A 20295-nucleotide genomic window follows, 5' to 3' on the forward strand; every position below is an offset into this window, starting at 1 on the left:
TTGAAAGTGTTAATAGTGCATTTGAAAGTGTTAACAGTGCATTTGAAAAGTGTTACTACCACACAAGCAAAAAGGCCCAGCCTATAAAAGTAAGTGTAGATTTGCGTTTGAAATGAATGTTCCTTTTTAGAGCACAACTTAACTATGATACTTGATTTTTGTACGTTTAATTTTAATTCAAGCGATCATGTAAAAATAGTTTCATGAAATCAACAGTTGGTTCTTCAATAAGACAGGGGCGAATTGGAAATGAATATTTCTATTTAGAGAATAATTGAACCATGATACTTGACTTTTTTCATTTTAAACTTTAAGTCAAGCCATTATATAAAAATAATTTTATAAAATCAACAGTAGGTTCTCAACAGTGCAATGTAGACTACAGTGTATTGTGGACTATCACTGCGAGGAGGAATGTGAAACTTCCTCCCCATCTCCTGCGGAGTGGGGAGAGGCAGGGATCCCTAACTAGAGCAAGCAATCAGTTGATTTGATTAAAAAATGGACAATTTCAGTGATTTTGATGACAATAAAAGTATGGGAGGTTGGAACATTTGTTTATTCTCGTCTAATCCCGGACAACGTAGGGTCTCCCTGCTAGTATGTAGAGTGTATATGCCATGAAATATTTTATCAAATACTCAAGGATAGTGGATTTTGATATGTTAGGTATTTTTGCTGTTCCTCATATTGTGTAAGGTGGGTTATCCTCAATTATCTTTATTTGATCTGCCTAAGCATTCATCATTAAGGCTGAAATGTAAATGAACCTACGAAGTGGTATTTTATTTAATGCTGAAACTTGGATTTGGGAAGCCTGTAAGTGGACCTCGTAAGTATTACAGATAACTATTTTAAATGAAAAAGAAAGAAAAATGGGTAAAAAAGACGGAACTGGAATATCGAAAGATTTCAATTAATTTGTATTGATGTATTAGATAAGGGACTAATATAAGACTAGGATTAAGTACCTATTTACAATGCCTCCCACGGGACAGAGTTAGACACCAGGGTCGTTTTTTAACGTGGAGAAAAGGTACAAAAATAAAAATTGTCTCAGTCGTGAAGGATTCCTCCTCCACTGAAAGAGAACAAGAAATGGAAGTGCCGCATCCGAAGAACAGACACTACATCTTGATCTTGGCCAAAATACAGAATTTATTATCAATAATAAAGACGACCGCAGTCCGAGTTTCTAATTGATTATGCAGAGAGTTATGCTTATTTTTTTATATGTTATCTAATGAAATGAAAAGTTATTAATGTATCGTTATTTTCATGGAAGGTGTTCAACTGAGCTTCAATCTATGGTTCCCACTCGCCAAACTTTCACAAGAAACACTCGTCTAGCTGTACACACTATCAATAATTCCCCCCACTCTTTATCTGTGCCTAAACCTAAACGTAGATTCCATGAACAAAGCTTCTTTCTTAGAACTGCACGCCAGTGGAATTGTCTTCCGTTTTCCTGCTTTCCGGCTGACTACAATATGGTTGTGTTCAAGTCTGACGTAAATAAGTTCTTGATGAGCCGTTCTATATAAGTTATCAAATTTACCAAATTTTCATTACTAATGATTACTATATTGTCCAATGTCTACTGTTCACTCTTTAACCCTTATCCTTGAGTGGCCTCTTGGCCTTGATAAGTGGTGATGCCTATGTAAAAAAAAAAAAAAAAAAAGTAAACTCTGTATAAAATGTACAAACTGAGCTGCAGAAGTAGAAAAGCGACCACACCCTTACGCACATACATCTATAGAAATTTAATTATACAAGGAATGTACATATACTATTTTACATATATAGGAAATATAGATTAATTTTATACATACAACATGCGTTTCGAATTTAGATTATATATATATTATTTTCTATTTACAAAATTTTAGTTAAGGTTTTACCTTTTCAAACTAATGTAGTTAAATTCTGTTTGAAAATTGAAGACTTTTGCGAAATCGGCTTATGCAAGTGATAAGTCTATTTCTATTTAACAATTTTAGTTAAGGTCCTTTTTTTTTCCATTCTTATATAAATGAATTCTCTTTAGTCATTATAACATTTTTAGAAGTCGGATTATGTAGGTGCTTAGTCTGCGATAGGTTAAAATTAATTTTTTTCCTTCCGGGAATTTAAACTGCATTCTTTATTTTTGCATTTTTTTTATTCAAAGCTTTTTTTAGAATATATATATATATATATATATATATATATATATATATATATATATAATTATTTACCATAATAATTAAATACCTGCAGACACTAGTGTTCTATCCTTTTGGGAATCTTCAGTGCAGGGTGTCACGATTAATACCAGTCACCAGTCGATAAATTCGAACCCAGCAACACAAGCCTTGATTAGCAAAGACCGCATCCATTCGGCTACCATTAGCCGCGTGAAATAACGTTAAATTTAAACATTTTATTCTTAAATGTTTTTTTACGTCAGTCACAGTGATCTAATCGTTATACGCTGATCTATACATAAGAGCTAAATTGACCGACTTAATTCAACTTGAAAGTGCTCAACGATAAGAAACGAGTTTCTTAAAGGGGCTGACGTAATTATTTACTATAATAATTAAATATATATATGTAGCTCAGTTTGTACATTTTATACAGTTTATATATATATATATATATATATATATATATATATATATATATATCTTGTGAACCATTTCCGCACAGTTCTGTCCACCAAAGCGTCTTCACTGTACACTGCATTTATCTTTTTTGTTGTTTGCGAGACATTTTTTGTCCCCCCCCTCCCCATGGAAATAGAAAAGCATCAAGTGCTTAAAAAAATGTCTTAGTATCTTCCATTTTAAAAGGGCTACAAACCTGGCACAAATTAAAGAATTTTTAACTTTCTTTCTGAAAAGATAACTTGAAGTATGCTCTGACCGAAAACGTAAGTGTTACTACACCTGTCAATTATTTGACATGTTCTAACGTACCGAAACATGAACGACTAAACATTGGCGCAGACATTTTGAACAACCTAATAAAATTTCCTTTGGAATAATTAATGACTACCAGGGTTAATTCTGTAATATAGTGCATATGGACGCATGGGAAAATATCAGCAGCAGCGAAGCATGGCTGGCTTGTGAGGAGATTAGCAGCAGCAGTAGCCGAAAAATGTGTATATACGAATGAATAAGTGTGCACAAGAAAAATAGGAAAAAAAAAAAACGAGAAAAAGGACAGAATGTGCTCGGGGAGAAACGAATTCAACATCGAAGAAAATGGACGTGTTAAATTGATGACAAGGATAGGCCGACTGTGGGCAACATGCAGTAGGAGGAGAAAGAAACGCGAGCCAAGCTAGATGGACACGAGGTAGCGAGAGACTCTTTTAGTGGTGCCGAAAATAACGGTGATAAAAATTTTTGTTAAAAAAGAAAAAAAAAATGCGAACCTGGATTTTTATTTATTTGTTTCTTTTCAGGTTTATTTTTATGGATTACTAAAGCAAAGTGTAGCGCGGCGTAACGTTGCAATACTATAAAGAAAAAATTGACTCTTTTACTGCAAAAAAAAATAAATTGTGATAGTCAGCTAAATATCAAATAAATAATTAAACGAATATATCTCTTCTTTATTTATTTTAAATTGTTGCAAATTAAATTCTGTTTAAAACAATAAATAAATGTCTTCTTACCTTAAACGACCCATTTGAGGGTATTTGCTAATGCGCCGGGAGACTGAGGTTCAAGCCTTGGTTGAGTTATACCAAAAACTTTAAAAATTGATGTTCTCTTGCTAAACACTCAACATTATAAGGTAAGGATCACGGGCAAGTGGAGCAAATCATGGAAATGAAGCGGTGCCCGCCTCTACACCTCGATATAGCAGCTAAGTAAAAGGGAGCCTTTGGGTCGCCCTCAGCTATATTCGGCCACTGAGCTTTCTCACCATAAAGATGATTGTCAGGTAAATATTCTTCAAATAAATAAAATAAATGTCACTTATGAAATGTATTTGTATAAAGTGGTACTGTTTTCGTTCATGGACAAGATAATTTGATTTCGGAACAATTCATTTTAAAATGAGTAAAGTTGGAATTTTTACACCTTCTCACCATCAGATTAGTCACCAAGACTGGACGATCTCATATTTTAATGTGAAGAAAGGTTTGAAATGGCTTCCTATTATTTGGATTGCACTAGTGTTTTCATCTTGAGTGTTATTTTCACAAAATGTTTGGTTGATGTAACCTCCGACCTTACTCGGGTGTATCTGTCAACATTGAGAACCTGCACACAATTTCAAACGGAACTCTTTATTTAATCGACAGAGGTATCATGCTGATATTCTGTCAGCCATTATTGGGTAAAAGTCCTAAGTAATTCTGTAAGGATGTGTGGCGTAGTGAATAAATTACTTTGTAAAATTCAGTTGTAAGTTACACTCTTCTAGAAAGTTGAAGGTTCAATCCTAAATGTGGGCGACACACAAAATACAATTGAGAAGTGCTTAGGATTTCCACCCAATCATGGCTGATGAAACGAGAGCAAGCTATCCCTGTGGATAAATTAAAGGGTTCCGAATTTTGTACGGATTCCCGAGTTCAACAGAAAAATTTAAAAGTTTTATGAGATATACCTGAAGAAGGTCGATTACATCCATCGAAACGTTGTGAAAATAAAACTCAATATGAGAACAGTAGTTCAAATAATCAATCATAATGTGAATAATCAAGCCTCATCTCAAAAATTCAGAAACATGAAATGGTTTAACATATTACTATTTTATTTACTTCCTCTCTAGGAGTTTAGACACAAGGTCAGGTTTAGCTTTGATGAAAATATTTCTGTGGAACAAACTGGACTCCAACTTGGCACACCCAGGTTTTCAGTCAGTGTAGTTAACTACTTAGCCACTATCACACCCGTTAGGGTATAATTATATAGATGTTTTATGGTTGGAAATTAGAATTTGTCTTATACTGAGAAACCAAGTCGAGAGATGTTGTGTATTGTTTTTCAGGAATCCAAATAGTCGTTATGAAGTGTGCCAACTGCGGAACACGATGCTTGACATGTTAGAGAAAGGAGGAATCAATGATTTGGAAGTAGAAATCAAAGGTCCAACGCAAGTAAGTCAGAAAAACCTGGAATGTTTTTTATGTGTATGTAGATTTAGTGATAACAAATGTCCATTCTAACATTGAATAACAACTTTATTTAATATGCTTGGGTTAGTAGTGGAAATATGAGCCAATGTGTAAGGAAAGAGACAAAAGATTAGACAGTTCTGTTGGAAGAGAAAAGAGTTCATGTATGTGTGACGTTATATCCAGTGGTAACAATGATGGATTCTTTGTCTCCTCGTCTTAGTCGAGTTGAGAATAACCTGTCATTTTATAATTACCTCCCTTTTGGAGAACTCTTTAGTACAACACTGTAAGCAAACTTTAAATTCGTTTTTAAAGTAAGCTGATATCTTTTTAGACTTTGATAGCTGAGTAAAAAGTATTTCTATTTACTCTGTGTGAGCCGGCAATGAATGGTCAAAAATTATATATTATTCTTGTTTTATTTCCTCGTTATTTGACATAATGTCATAAATTATGCCCGAGAATTGTCACTTCCGACTAAGCAGTAAAGTGTGAAAATATATTTTACACATACAATATTTACACATGCAAAAATCTAGGTGAATACATATTTTACACATACAAAAATCTAGGTTAACGCATACAATCTGTGAAAAGTGATTTTTTTTATTGGAAACTTCCAGTTTTATTTTTCATACAAATTCATTTATTATAATTGGAATATTCTAGGAAAATATTTTTAACAAAGCCCTTCCCCTCCTCATGTTTAAAATAGCCTTATCATGTTAAGAATGATTTTCTAAATAATAACATTAGTAGTTAGAAAGCCACTCTTAACATGAGGAGAGATGGCTTTGTTAAGTATTGTTTACCTCCACCTAATAATTTAAAAAACAAAAGAAAATGTGTTTTTTTTTCATCTAAAATAAGTTAGCAAAGCCCCTCGCAAGAACATAGTATAAAAGGGGGTGATTTTCGCATTTCACTGCTTCTTAACCGAAAGTGGTAATCCTCGGGAGTTATGCTGTTATACTCATTATTTTAGTGGCCAATGCGAATGAATCATTTATTTCACCCTTATTTTTTTAATAACCAAGTCACCTCTTAAAAATCACTCGAGGATAAGGGTTATTGAGTTTGACAGGTCGACGGTGAGAAATCAAGATGATTTGCAATAATGGTAGTAACTTGTCAGAAAATAATTTAAAAAAAAACAAAAACGGGTCAACAAGAATTTGTTTACATTGGACTTGAAAATGGCAATGTTATAGTCAGCCAGAAAACAGTAGTACTGTGTTTCATGCTGGCTGCTAACAATTGCTATACTCTCAATTGTTTGTCTGACGTAGCTTCCACTGAACAACTTTATTACTACAAAGGATTCCTTTCCCTGGAAGGTCACCTGCTTGATCCCCTTGTCTACAATGCATCCTGTTTATGGCTTACACTTGCACTATATATTTTTAACTAATATATCTACTAGCTGATAGACATACGAATATCCAACAAGTAGAATACATTTTAAAATATGTCTTAATCCACTTAGTCATGTGACTTGAATTATTTTATGAATCTAATGTCTAGTATTGTCATTTACCCCTACTTATATTGTTGCAATATTTTTGATATAATAAAAAAAGGTATGATTAAAAAAATTGGAAGGTTCTATTTAAAGAGAAGGGTGACAGGAATTGACCAAGCATATACTTTTCGTTCTTTACACATAAAGGAACTTTGCTCTTTGTCTCGGAACTTCTTCAGATTGGCTACCTACCAGAAGCCCTATTCTTCGTCTTAGCTTTTACAATTCAAAGATTTTCTGGATTGCTACTGCCATTTTGTTTGGAAACGGATTTCTTTTTTCTTTCGAAACCAAAATGGCTTACAATTCAAAACATTGTATTCGGTTATTTTGTTTTACAGCATATCGACCCCTTTTCGGTTATTTAATGCCAAAGTCACTTATTTTGATAAAAGGTTTTGTTTCAAGTTTTTTTATATCTTCAAATATTTATTCATGGCGTTTGGTTTGGTTTGGTTGTTTTGTTTTATGGCATATCAACCGTTTTCAGGTAATTTAATGCATAATCTGGTCAGTTTGGTAAAAGTTTTTATGCTCTGAGTTCTTTATATCTTCAAATATTTATTTATGGTGTTTGGTTTGGTTGTTTTGTAGAGAAAATTGTTGTTTTTATTTTTGGCTTTGCAGAACATGATTGAGTTTTGAAAAGGGAAATGAATTCACATTTTTTCAACAAGTCTGTTGTAATTAATTGCTGTCTCCCTTTACAATCCAGATTCATAACCTTTTGGAGTTGATAAAAAAGGAACAGGACATTTATAACATTATCTTCCACGAATTAATACGACAGGTAAGTAACCGTAAATTTTTTTTTTTAACTTTTTAAACTTTTTAAGCTTTTTCTTTTTTCTTTGTAATAAACTGAATAATTCCTTAGGCATCACACCATCACGATGATAGAAGGTAAGTAATGTAATAAATTTGAGTACATCCGGGTCCTTCCTCCTCACAAGATTATGATTGGCTGGTTAAGCCATGAATACCAACTGGTAGAGCCACCTAACACAGAAGTCGAAAGGTACGCAAGCCTCATGCTAGGAATACCTGCCTTAACTACAAACACTTGCTCAATAAGGCTAATTGCCAGATTATTACACAAAACTGTGGCAAGGCTCACTCAGCTACTTAAAATGATATATATCTCTTTCGTGGGACATATCACTAAGTGTATCTTGTGTAGCTTCTGACTTTTAAACGGACACACAATATTACGACTTTCTTCTATAGATGTTAAGTTATGAAAATATATGGCAATTAAACTACACAGAATCTTCTGCATTTCATCCCCATAGGGGATCGTCAGGCCAAAATGCATGGAATTCATGTTACTTGGTGATTTTATGTATATATGTGGTGTATAGTTCATCTAAATAACCAATCAGATTCATTGTAATTCACACTCATAGGTTAATATTTTTATTAGCCAATGGCCAGGCTTCATTTAGACAAAGGCTCAGCTGGATTCTACTTATTTTATTGTTCTGTTTTATATAGGGTGGCATACCAATTTTTCTTGTTTTTCATATTTTTATTTTTTGTGAATGTGTTGAATTAATAGGTGTTAGAAAGGCGAAGACAACACAGGCAGATTGTAACGGCTTATACAGTTAATGCATACAAACACATGTTTACAGAAAGGACTGCTAGCATGAATGTATATATATATATATATATATATATATATATATATATATATATATATATATATATATATACACTTATATGTAATATACTGAGTTTGTGTAATTCAGTAAATTTTCATATACCAATAGGTTTTAAGCCAAAAATGGTTGACTTAAGGATTAAGCTACAAAATTATCACATTTCATAATTGAGCATTAATATACTGTGTGTGCAAAATCAAGACTTCAAGACAAGGTGTTGATGGCAACAAAAAGTGTATTTCATTTTACGTTACAATTGTTTCAATGTCTAGTTCGACAATTTCAAGCATTATATCGTTTGAACATTTTCAAAAACCAGCATTTCTTCAGACTTTATGAATAAACACACTTTAGGCAATGTAGCATTTTTTGGCTTATACAGTTAATGCATACAAACACATGTTCACAGAAAGGGCTGGTAGCATGAATATATATATATATATATATATATATATATATATATATATATATATATATATATATATATGAGGTGCTTTAAATAAGTGTCTGAACTTTTTGAAAAGGTATTTAAAATTGTAGTAAACTCTTAAAAATTCAGTATGTCCTATTTACAATGCCTCCCCACGGGACAGAGTTAGACACCAGGGTCGTTTTTTAACGTGGAGAAAAGGAACAAAAATAAAAATTGTCTCAGTCGTGAAGGATTTCTCTTCCACTGACAGAGAACGAGAAATTGCAGTGGAGCATCTGAAGAACAGATACTACACTGTGATCTTGTCCTGAAGGCCAAGAAAAAAAAAAGATTCAGTATGTTATTGCTATACATCTTATGAGATGACTGGCCAATTTTTATGATTTCGGGTTCAAATGAACAGCTACAGCAAGAATTGGAATACATCCCACTAAAGCCTGATTGTCACAGTTGATGAATTTAAAAAATGCAATCTGGGTGTGAGGACACTTTAGAAGCACAATATGTAATAGAATTCTGTCGTAAACTTGGAAAAAATGAAACAGAAACGTATGGAATGCTTCAGATTGCTTTTGGACCATCTTGCATGAATTGAACATCAGTTTTTGAGTGGTATAAGAGATTCAAGGAAGACAGAGAGTCTGTGAGGGATGATAAGAGGTGTGACAGGAGTAAGGAAGTCAGAATACCAGAGTTGATTGGACAAATAAAGAATTTCATGCATAAGGACCGTCATGTGTCTATTGCCCCAAGAGTGCTCAAAGAAGATCATAAAGAAAGACGTTGTCAGGGGCATCCAGACAATTCTTCACACTCTCTATAGTTCAGACCTTGCTCCCTGTGACTTTTCGTTATTCCCTAAGCTCAAGGAAAACCTTAGAGGCTGTCGTTATGAGACAATTGAGGGGATGAAAGAGGTTGTGACAAAGGTCATTGACACGCTCATACATGAGGCCTTCCAGAAGTTGTTGGAATGATGCAACAAATGTATTGCAGCTGGAGAAGATTACTTCGAATGAGACTAGAGTTTCAAAAAAAATACCCATACGAAAAAAAGTCTGGAAACTTATTGAAGGCACCTCATATCTTCTTGAACTCGGGAATGTTTCTGTCGAACTCAGGAATTTGGATGGAATTCCAAACAGAGCCCCTTTATTTACTTTACAGGGGGTAGCATACTCTCGTTCTATCAGCCATGAGTGGATGAAGTTTCATGTGTGTATTATAAAATCATAAAAGGACCTCCACAGAGCCGCATTTAACAGGAGGAAGTAGAGAAAGGAGAGATCTACTACCAACACAGCTTCTTCCACCTCTTCCACTATTCAGTCGACCACCCACACATGCCCCCACACATGCCCCTACTGCAATAAAGCCTGCGGGTCAAGGATCAGCCTCCACAAGCATCTTAGGCCCCACAAATGACCAGACCCAATCTCACCAATAGGAGAACAATCATACTCATCACTAGTGATTGCCGATGATGATGATATCAATAAGAATGAAAAACGTTTGGAACCTTATTGAAGACACCTCGTATATCCCCCTCACACACAGGTGACCCTAAAGAAATTAATATTACAGTATTTTGTTTGCCATAATCAGCTTGTATTCACACTAAGTCCGATAATGTTTATAAATGCATCTTGTGTATTTCTGACTTTAAGATGGACACACACATTATTATAACTTTCTTTTATATATGTTAGATAAATCGATAATACGTAGTGGTGTCAGATGAAAAATATTTAATTAACTCCTACAAAAATTGCTGACACCTCCCATTTTTTTTAATATTAAATACTAGCAGTACCTGCTAACCGGCATTGCCCAGTGGAAGCATGCCCCTCCCTGCGAATAAATGAAATTATGGTTCTTGTTGTTGTTGTTGCTGCTGCTGACGCTACCCAACCCTCAATCTCCTCATGTTATGAATGGCTTTTGGAATAGACACCACCAACTCCTCATGGTAAGAAGGGCTGTCAGAATGGATACCTTCAACCTCTCTATGGCAAGAACAGGTGAAGAGAGGTAGTGTAGTAAGGATATTGAACAACCCCCAGCAGAAAAAAAAGTAGAAGCCAGGGGAAAAAAATAGACGCAGTAGGCAGCACAAGTGGATAGAGGTGTATAAAAATAAAATAAAATACAAAATAGTAGGTAAGCAAGCTCGAACTTGTAATGCAAAGGAGGAAATGAAGGTGCCCCCCCCCAAAAAAAAGCAAACCGTTTAGCCATTGCATCCACAGGAATAGGAATAAGGTTTTCATCTCAAGGCATATGTTGACTTTTGAGATGGCTCGCTCGCTCGCTCGCTCAATTGATCGATTGATCGATCGATCGATCGATCGAAAGAGAGAGAGAGAGAGAGAGAGAGAGAGTCGGTGATTTGTGATGGACGAATTTGTCATGTTTTCAATAAAGAAAATAAGGAAAAACTTAATCAGACATTTATAATATGATAAAAAAAAAAAGTTTTTCTTTATGATCTTCTTTGAGCACCCTTGGGGCAATAGTTTGGCTTGTTTTTAATAAATCAAAACATTAAAAAAAGAAAGCAGCGAAATTATTTTTTTGCTGTAACAAAGTTGATAACAATAGTAACACAAAAAGCGAAAGAGAAAGAGAGAGAGAGAGAGAGAGAGAGAGAGAGAGAGGGAGAGGGAAGGAGAATAGAAAGCAAACTGTAGCCATTCTGTAAGTTTTTAATGTTGATTTTGTTTAAATATATGCGAGCGGCCAAGAAGTAAACAATCTACACTTTATACTGGTGTAATGTTGTGTATATGGTGTAATAATTTTGCATAACGCTTATCTTGCAGATGTCATGTTGTATAATATGTGTGCATTCGTTTTTGTTGAAGGTTTACAATCTGGAATAAGAGGATCACAGCGGGCATCCAATGAGAAAGAGTGGAATTTTCATAAGGAGAAATCATTATTTTCTGAATCTGCGAATCAGAAGTGAACGTTATTTCTATGAGTTTATGATTCAATTAATAAGCGTGATGAAGCAATACAAGTCTACTGTGTGTAATTTTACGTGGTGTAGAGTCTGGGCAGTGAGAGCAGTTATGAATTAGAGGGAAAAATAGGAACTACTTCCTCTAATGATATTGTCGATAGTGATGATTTCTCTCCTCGGATGAATTGTAGGATTTTATTATAAGGCCTAAATCTGCCTATAATGAAGTTGTAAAGTTACATAATGTAGTGGATAATAGTCTAGACACAATAAATTTGCATGTGGCATCTGTTGTTGCAAACCTACTGTACAGAGGGGAATTTCTGCAATCAAAACATTATATACAGGAATAACACAACATTGTAAGCTGGTAAATATGGGCATCCTATTTTCAGTGAATAAAGGTAGGAATTCAATAATAATAAAATCTCCCAGTGAATAGACCTTTAGTAGCGAGAACCTCTCATTGATTCTAAAAAAAAAAAAACATTATTAGTAGCATTTGGCGAACAAGTGGATTAGTATGAGATGCTATACAAAATCTTAGATAAGATGATCGACTTTACCTCAAAGACATTGTATTAGAATCTAATTGAAACCGTGTTGATTATCAATTTATATGAAACTATTGAAATAAAGATTAACGTTATGTCTGTGTAATTGTCACAAATACATAATCTGTTATCAAGTCAGAAAGCTTGAATACATAATGTTAACGCATAAACTATGTATTTTTTACAAATTACATTCTCAGCTATTTCATGAAAATAATTATAAATACTCTGGTAAAAGTTAGTAGGAAGACAAAATAGGCTTTTATACAAGCAGCTTTTTTGAAAAAAAAAAAAACTGTAATAAAATAAAATATATTTGCACCAATAAGAAGATAGTGGAAGGGAAAACAAAATAGGCTAGTCTGAATAAAATATCGATATGTCTGACATTGTTAAATTTTTGTTGAGTATATTAAATATTACATACCTATCAGTTTAGTATGTGAAAATGGTAAATAAGATGGAATTCCCTTCAATTTCAACTTGTGATAACTCATTCATTTTGGGATTAGCTTGATAAAATTTGGATATAAATTACTCTTGTATTATGTTAATTATATCTGTTTTTTTCTTTTTTTTTTTAAGTGTTCATATTTGATTGACAAACCTTGTATTTACAAGAGATCATAAAGGTAGGAATTTCAATAATTAAAAAATCTCCCAGCGAATGGGTCTTAGTAGTGAGAACCTCATTGATTCTTAAAAAACAAAAAATCCCTGATTAATAGCATATGATTATTAGTATGAGATGCTATACAAACTCTCTGGTAAGATACTCGACTTTACCTCAAAGATGTTGTATTAGAATCTATTCAAAGTGTGTCGATAATCAATTCATATAAAACCATTGAAGTAGTTAAGATTAACGTTATGCCTGTGTAAGTGTCACAAACACATAATCTGTCATCAAGTCAGAACGCTTGAATACATAATGTCAACACATAAACTATATATTTTCTCAAACATTAAATAAAATCCCAAAATCGATGCAGCCTTTTTTTTTTGTTGAAAGTCTGTTATGAAATTACGTCATCATTTCCTACAAATTGTTTTTTATTTGATATTTTGTTTTTCTAAAAAAAAATAAAGCAGATCATAAGAATATGAATTGTAAAAAAGTAGTTACTTTTTTTGTTCCAATGTTAATCGGAAAAGGCTTATACTTTTGTCAGTCTATTAGTTCATAATTCTATTTGCATGTCTGTGATGTGAAAAAGATTGATGTCTCTTTTCTATTTTTGGAGTAACGTTAGTGAAGAGTTCTAATAAAGGGAGATAACTTATTGCAATGACTTTTTGGTACCTGATGTTAATCAACTAATAATATTAGTTACTGTCTGTTATCCCGTTATTCCTCTAATTGGATTTCCTCAAAGTTACTTTTCTACAAAAATGTAGAAAACTAACTCAATTTCTTTTTTTTTCAGAAAAACTCTGCTTTGTCTTGAAGGGGTTAAAATGTCCAAAAATGATTTAAAATGTTCATTAAAAAATATGAAAATAACCCAAGACAAAGCATAAAGTCACTTGATGTAATGAGCTAATCATAATAATAAAAAGGTACAGGAAAACCAAGCCTGGAAGAAACGCTACTATCAGCGTTTAATCTCTTGGAACCCAAATAGGCTATCAAAAATGTAAGCCCCACAAGAACCCATTTTTGTCAAATATCTATAATTGATTAGTTTTTACACAAAATCTACTAAAAAAAGATTAATGGTTATTTATAAGAAAAAGGCATTGGTGAATTCAGGAAATCTCAGTCCCTCCCCAGGTGGACTGAAAAATACCTCCTCCTCTGCAATAGTAAAAACTTGCTCTTTCTCATGAATATCTAAAAGTATCATTAGTTCCTATTTACTTGCTACCCTATGAGGGCAAAATTTGACACAGGGTCAGTTTTTATGGGAGTAATATCCAACTCCTCCAAAAGGAGTACTCTGGATGTGACAAAAATAAAAATTTCCCCACTTAAGAAGGATCTCCATTCTTCTGACCACGGACAGAACAGACACAATACTCTAATCATAGCCTGTATCATTAATTTTTCCCTTAAATCCAATGTTATTGTGATTAAATGCCACAAAATGTCTTACAAATCTGTTCTCTCAGCACACTCTAGTGTCCAGTGCAAACAAAAAGAAAAGAAAAAAATGGCTGCTGCTTCTCTTTATATACTGGCGAGTATGTCACCTCATATGCAAATGAGATGCTTCCAGTTTAAATAAAAAACATGAATTTTCAGAGACTTGGTTGATTTTGAAGTTGGATGTTGAATTAGCAAGTTTTGACATCAGTGTGTTGAGTTTTGGAGTCTTGCAGTTTTGACAATAGTGTGTCGAGTTTTGGAGTAACACATTTTAACAACAGTGTTGAATTTGAAATAGTGAGTTTTGACAGCAATGTGTCGAATTTAATGTGGGAAATTGTTAGTTGAAAGTGCGGCATAGTTAACACTCCATCAGGGGAAGTGTAGAATAGCTAACACTTGATTATTCAACCATAGTTATGATTAATGATTTTTTACATTAATCATGTGTGGTAGTGATAGCAAGAGGAGACAATTCATGCTTCATTTATTCAAGTGATGGTGATTGCAGGGGAAGATAACTCATACTTTACTTGTTTCTTTCTCTTTTCATTTCTTTTTGATTATTTCTTTATTTGTCTTTGTTTTGTTTTAGGTCAGCGTGGATTGTCTGGAAAGAGGAGATCTTTTGGCAGAAATTCGAAAACGATACAGTAATCTGCTGAATAGAGTTCCAAACCAAATAAAATGGTAAAAAGAACGTTTTGACTGTGACAACAGAAAGTAAAATGATTTGAGATATTTGGAATTAACACCATTAATTTTATGCTTCTTTATTTTATATATATTTATATATTATTTTCACTTGAGAGGATCAGGGCTTATCAAGGCCCAGAGGCAGCTTGAGGATAAGGCTTCATAAGTGTTGGGTAGATAATGAGAAAACATGATGAGTAATGGTGAAACTTGTGTAGAGCTTGATTATTTAAGAGGACAATTCAACAAGAACTTATTTATATTAGATTTGAAAATGACTATGCTATAGTAAGCTGAGAAGCAGCCTTATGATATTGTGTTCTACAGACGGACAGTTCTAGGAAAGAATCTCTGCTCATGGAATTTTCATTTAGTTTTAGGCACAGATATAGGGAAATAGTTGTTAGACTAGTATTTGTTTAAAATTATCCTAAACATGTTTGCTATTCTGATCTGTCTCTTTGTCTCTTTCTCTTGGACAATGTTTAATCATTGTAATTTCGCATACACATCTTAGCAGCAGCCAAATAGCATAACAGTTAGAAGCACTGACTGTTGACTAGGCGGTCGAGTTCCAATCCTGGCTTAAGGTAGTTGCTAGTCTAGTCGCACTGAAGAATTGTGATACAGCAAAACTGATGACTGTAAATGCTCTCTAGCTTGGGTTGAGCATATTGGGGAACAAAATAACAAGCTGCCACTAGCTTATAAAGCAATGCTCTTTGTGTAAAATAAATAGAGCTTAGGCGTTTGGACAATGTTTAATTATTGTAATTTTGCATATCCATCTTAACAGCAGTCAAATAGTGTAACGGTTAGAAGTGCTGACTGTTACCTAGGTGGTCAAGTTTCAATCCTAGCTTGAGGTAGTTGCTATATATATATATATATATTCTCAGTTATTCTACTTGGGTTTTGTATTGACGTTTTCAAGTCTATCCAGTGAACCTTTCAATGTGCAAACAATGTTTTTCTGAACATTCGAATCTAAATTTTTTTGTGATTTCAAATCTTTTTTCACGTGTGTCAACCCCATTTCTCCATTTTTATGTTGTTTTCTATAACATTTGAGGAGTTTTGTGCATGAAGTTTTGAGTGTGTATGGTTTTCATTAGGCAACAAACTGATGACAAAATCTTTTATATATATAAAGAGAGAGAAAGACAAATATGATAATTTATTCAAATTCTGCTGGTGGTTTGTGCTTGTACCATTTGTCTGGGTGTTCAAGATGCAATTGTCTGCATAATTGCCTCTGTACTGCCTTCCCCACTTGATTGTGTCTATTTTTATATTCTTTTTGAGCTAGTTTGCTGCATTCACTTATTATGTGGTTTATTGTTTCATCTCTTTGTCCGCAGAGTCTGCATTTGCTGTTTTCTTCTGTCTTGTTAATCCTTGCTTTGATGTTGTTGGTTCTAATTGCGTTATCTTGTGCAGCTGTTATTAGGGATTCAGTTTCCCTGTTTAAGTTTCCTTTTTGTAACCATTTCCAAGTGTTTTTGTGAGTCTCATCTTTTTCATCCTTATGAATAGTTCATATAGTTGTTTCTCTTCCCATTTTTCTTTCCTCATCTTATTCTTGTTTTTCTATCTTGTTTGTTTCTTCAGTGTCTCTTGCTGTGGTAATTTTTCTTTCGATGTTCTACATTATGTATTTTTCTAATTCTTTTTTTTTTTTTTTGTATTATTTACACGTTCTTCTATACAGACCGGACCTCTTTCTCCGTCTTTCCTTTTCCTATAGAGTTGGTCAGTATCATCCTTTGGGTGTAGTGCATTGTCATGCGTTTCCTGGTCTCCTGGTCGAGATTCCTAAGTTCTTCTTTGATCCAACTTATAAACGGTCCAGAGTATCTTACTAGTGACACTGCCCATGTGTTTATTCCTTTAATTAGGTTTCTACTATATAGTTTAGTTTTGAGGAGTTTCCTTGTTCTTCTGAGATATTCTTTTCCAATTTCCTCTTTCATTTCTGTAGCTGTGATGGTGCCTGATTCCAGTACTCTCAAGTATTTGTAGCTATCATGTTCATCTAGTGCCCTCATCTCTGTTTGATTATGTAATATCATACCTTCTTTGTTTCCAGTTTTCCCCTCTTCATGATCAGCAGTGCGCACTTTTCCATACCGAATTCCATTTGGATATTGTGGCTGAAGATTCTAGTTGTGTTTATTAGTATTTCTTGTTCTGTCTTTGTTTTTGCAAACAGTTTAAGGTCATCCATGTACATTAGGTGGTTCATTCTTTCATCTGTATTAGTGAACTTGTATTCGGCTTAGCATTTTCTTAGTATATTGTTCAGGGCCATCATAGCAAAGATGAACAGTAGTGATGATAGGGATCACCTTAGAAGATCCCTCTTTGTATTTTAATCTCACTTATGTGTTGTCCATTAGCTGTCAGTTCAAGTCTTCATGTTTTCATTATATTTTCTATCAAATTGATTATCTTGCTTGGTATTTTTGTACATTCTCAGGTATTCTATTATAAATGTTTGCAGAATCCTGTCATACCCTTTCTTGTAGTCGATCCATGCCATGGCTAAGTTATTTTTTTCTATACTTTTTACCTCCTTCAGGATCCTTTAGTCTATGTATAATAGATCATGTGTTCCTCCCTTTTACTTTTGGCATCCTTTCTGTTCCTCTGGGAGTAGTCCGCAGTTATGAACAGAATGATAAATTTGTTCCCTTGTGCAGTTAGTATTTTCCATATTGTAGGTAAACAGGTTATAGGCCTGTAGTTGCTGGGGGGGGGGTCCCTTTTTCTGTGTTTTTTTGCACCAATGTGGTTCTACCTTTGGTCATCAATTCTGGTACATGTGCTTCATGGATATATCTTTTCAGGTGCTGAAGTAACCCATCATCATCATCATCATCATCATCATCATCATCATCATCATCGTCATCATCATCATCATCATCATCATCATCCTCCCGGCCCTGTCGATGGGGGCATTAGAATACGCCGACTGCCCCCCTGCAAAGGTAAAAGTCCCTCAATGGAGATCCTGGATATGACCTTAAACTATATCCAGTGGTGAGGCCCCAGCTTGTGGGCTTTGGGGAGTGTGGAGCCACCCTTTAATTACCATTGCTCCCAGGTCCACTCTGATCCGGAGTGGTAGTACCTGTTAGGGTCCCAACTATGGGTTAAATAGAAACCGACGTGAAAACAACAAATATATTCTATTAAAAACATTTTTCTTCAAAATCTTTGGATTCGGCATTAAATAACCCGAAAAGGGTTGATATGCCGTAAAACAAAAACAACCAACCAATCCTCCTCCTCCTCCTCCTCCTCCTCCTCCATTTTTTCAGGTGTTAAACTAACTTTTCAATATTAATATTTATTTTATTTTTGTGCACCGAATGATTGAGAAAGAAAAAATGATGTGAATAATAGCTCCTCATCTCCAAAATTCAGACAAAGATGAAAAGCGCATTTTTTATTTATTTATTTTTTTTTCATTCCGATTTAAAATGATTTTTTTTGTTTATTTTTAATATTGAGATTCTAATTTGGTAAATATATTGGCAAACCAGAAGAGTAAGCGAATCAAAGTCAGCAGCAAACGATATTATGTCAGATCCAGTTCCTGATATTAAACTTCACCCATAATATGGTGAGAGTTTCAGTTTCCCAAATTTATTAATTTATGTATTAAATTGTTAGATGAAGGTACAGAATAGTTAACAAAGCCCCTATCTCCATTTTAAGAATGGCTTTCTAATTATTTTTGTGAAAAATATGCAAAATAAAAACAGAAGCATTTTATTATATTTTCCTTTATTATTTAGAAAGCTATTCTTAACATGGGGTGGGAAGTTGTTAACTCTTCTATGCTTTTCCATAACAAATTTAGTAAATAAATTAATAAAAACTAGTACAAAACTTGGCAAACCGAACGAGTAAGTGGCCCCCAAAAAACATGAAGTCTCTAATCAGGAACTGAATCTCACAGAACACCGTTAGCTGCTGACTTTTAATCACTTACTCTTCTGGTTTGCTCATATTCTTTTTGTATCTCATATTTTGAAATCTGTTTTGCAGTTTGCAACAAGAAGTTATAGCACAGCGAGCGCTTGATCGCCGACTTACAGAGGAACTGTTAAATTTTAAGAGCGCACTTAATGCTCTGACATTGTAAGTTAACCTCTTAAAAATCACTTGTAAAATCTTTATGCTTGTAGTATTTTTTAGCCGTTTTTATTTTCTTCATGAAATATGTAAAAAGTAAAAGTGAGGTTGGAAAAGTTATTTATGCAAATGTTGGGCATGTGAGAGTTGAACTGAATATTAATAAAATTATTAATAAACGCTGAATATTATCATACTTCTGGGTACAGGAGGAGGTATTTAGTTCTCTCTCACTGCAAAAACTGTGACACCAGGGTCTAAAAGTGAGATTGAGAAGTAAAGGCATTCCCCGATAAGGGCGTCTCATGCAATTAGCAATAAACTAACCTCTTTGCAAAGAGAGAAGGCAAAGCCTGGGAGGTTGGACCTCCTAAAACTGCAGAGAAAAAGCATTACACCACAATCATCAGGGATCAGATCACTACAGGAACAGTCTAAACTCTACTCTGCTGATTTTGGTGGCCAAGTCTAAAAAGCCCTCTCAGATTAGACTCTTTATTTGTTGTTGTTGTTGTTGTTGTTGTTGTTGTTGTTTCATCCAATGCCAGTAGGCACAGGTGAAACGTGAACAAATTCCGATTGCTAGAGTTCTCAGTTGACCAACCAGCTCAATTCCTGCCAGACCGGTTTCCTCTTCAATAATGGATTTTAGTATTACACATAGATATCCAACTCTTCTTTTCGCGTCTGGAGCTTTCCTGCCTGTTCATCATGGTGACTAATATGACCGGCAAGTGCTAGACATCTCGGTTTCACAATATTGGAAACACGAGGAAGGGAACCATACAATGACTTGTTTGTTGGGTGACTTTTCCAGAATATGTTATAGGCTAGTCGAAGCATTCTTGAATATTTATCATCAAGATGTTTTCGGCGTGATATGCTTAGCGTCCATGATTCTGATTTTTTTTCTTTTTAATCTTTTCATTGAGATTAAAAGCTCCTTACTTATTCTTTGTGTTTTAAAGTATTCTCCTCAATAAATTCTTCTTTTTTACATCCAAACTACAAGAATTTCCACCACAGAACGGGTAGAATTAATTTCACCCAAACAAAACACTTTTGCACCACTTTTATGTCCTTTATTAAGATTAAAATCCA

At 34.0% G+C, this 20295-nt stretch overlaps 1 protein-coding gene across 1 annotated transcript in view; it reads left to right on the forward strand.

The window, feature by feature from the left end:
- Positions 1 to 20295, forward strand: part of LOC145241411 (axonemal dynein light chain domain-containing protein 1-like) — a 182933-nt gene that overhangs the window by 48990 nt on the left and 113648 nt on the right. The window contains exons 8-11 of the mRNA XM_080104340.1: positions 4999 to 5107; positions 7366 to 7440; positions 14951 to 15045; positions 19108 to 19200. Coding sequence (XP_079960466.1) covers positions 4999 to 5107; positions 7366 to 7440; positions 14951 to 15045; positions 19108 to 19200 — 372 coding nt within the window. The remainder of the gene's footprint in view (positions 1 to 4998; positions 5108 to 7365; positions 7441 to 14950; positions 15046 to 19107; positions 19201 to 20295) is intronic.

The sequence above is a fragment of the Euprymna scolopes genome, chromosome 20 (genome assembly GCF_053919585.1).
Source record: "Euprymna scolopes isolate OS-2025 chromosome 20, ASM5391958v1, whole genome shotgun sequence".
Lineage (NCBI taxonomy): Eukaryota > Metazoa > Mollusca > Cephalopoda > Sepiida > Sepiolidae > Euprymna > Euprymna scolopes.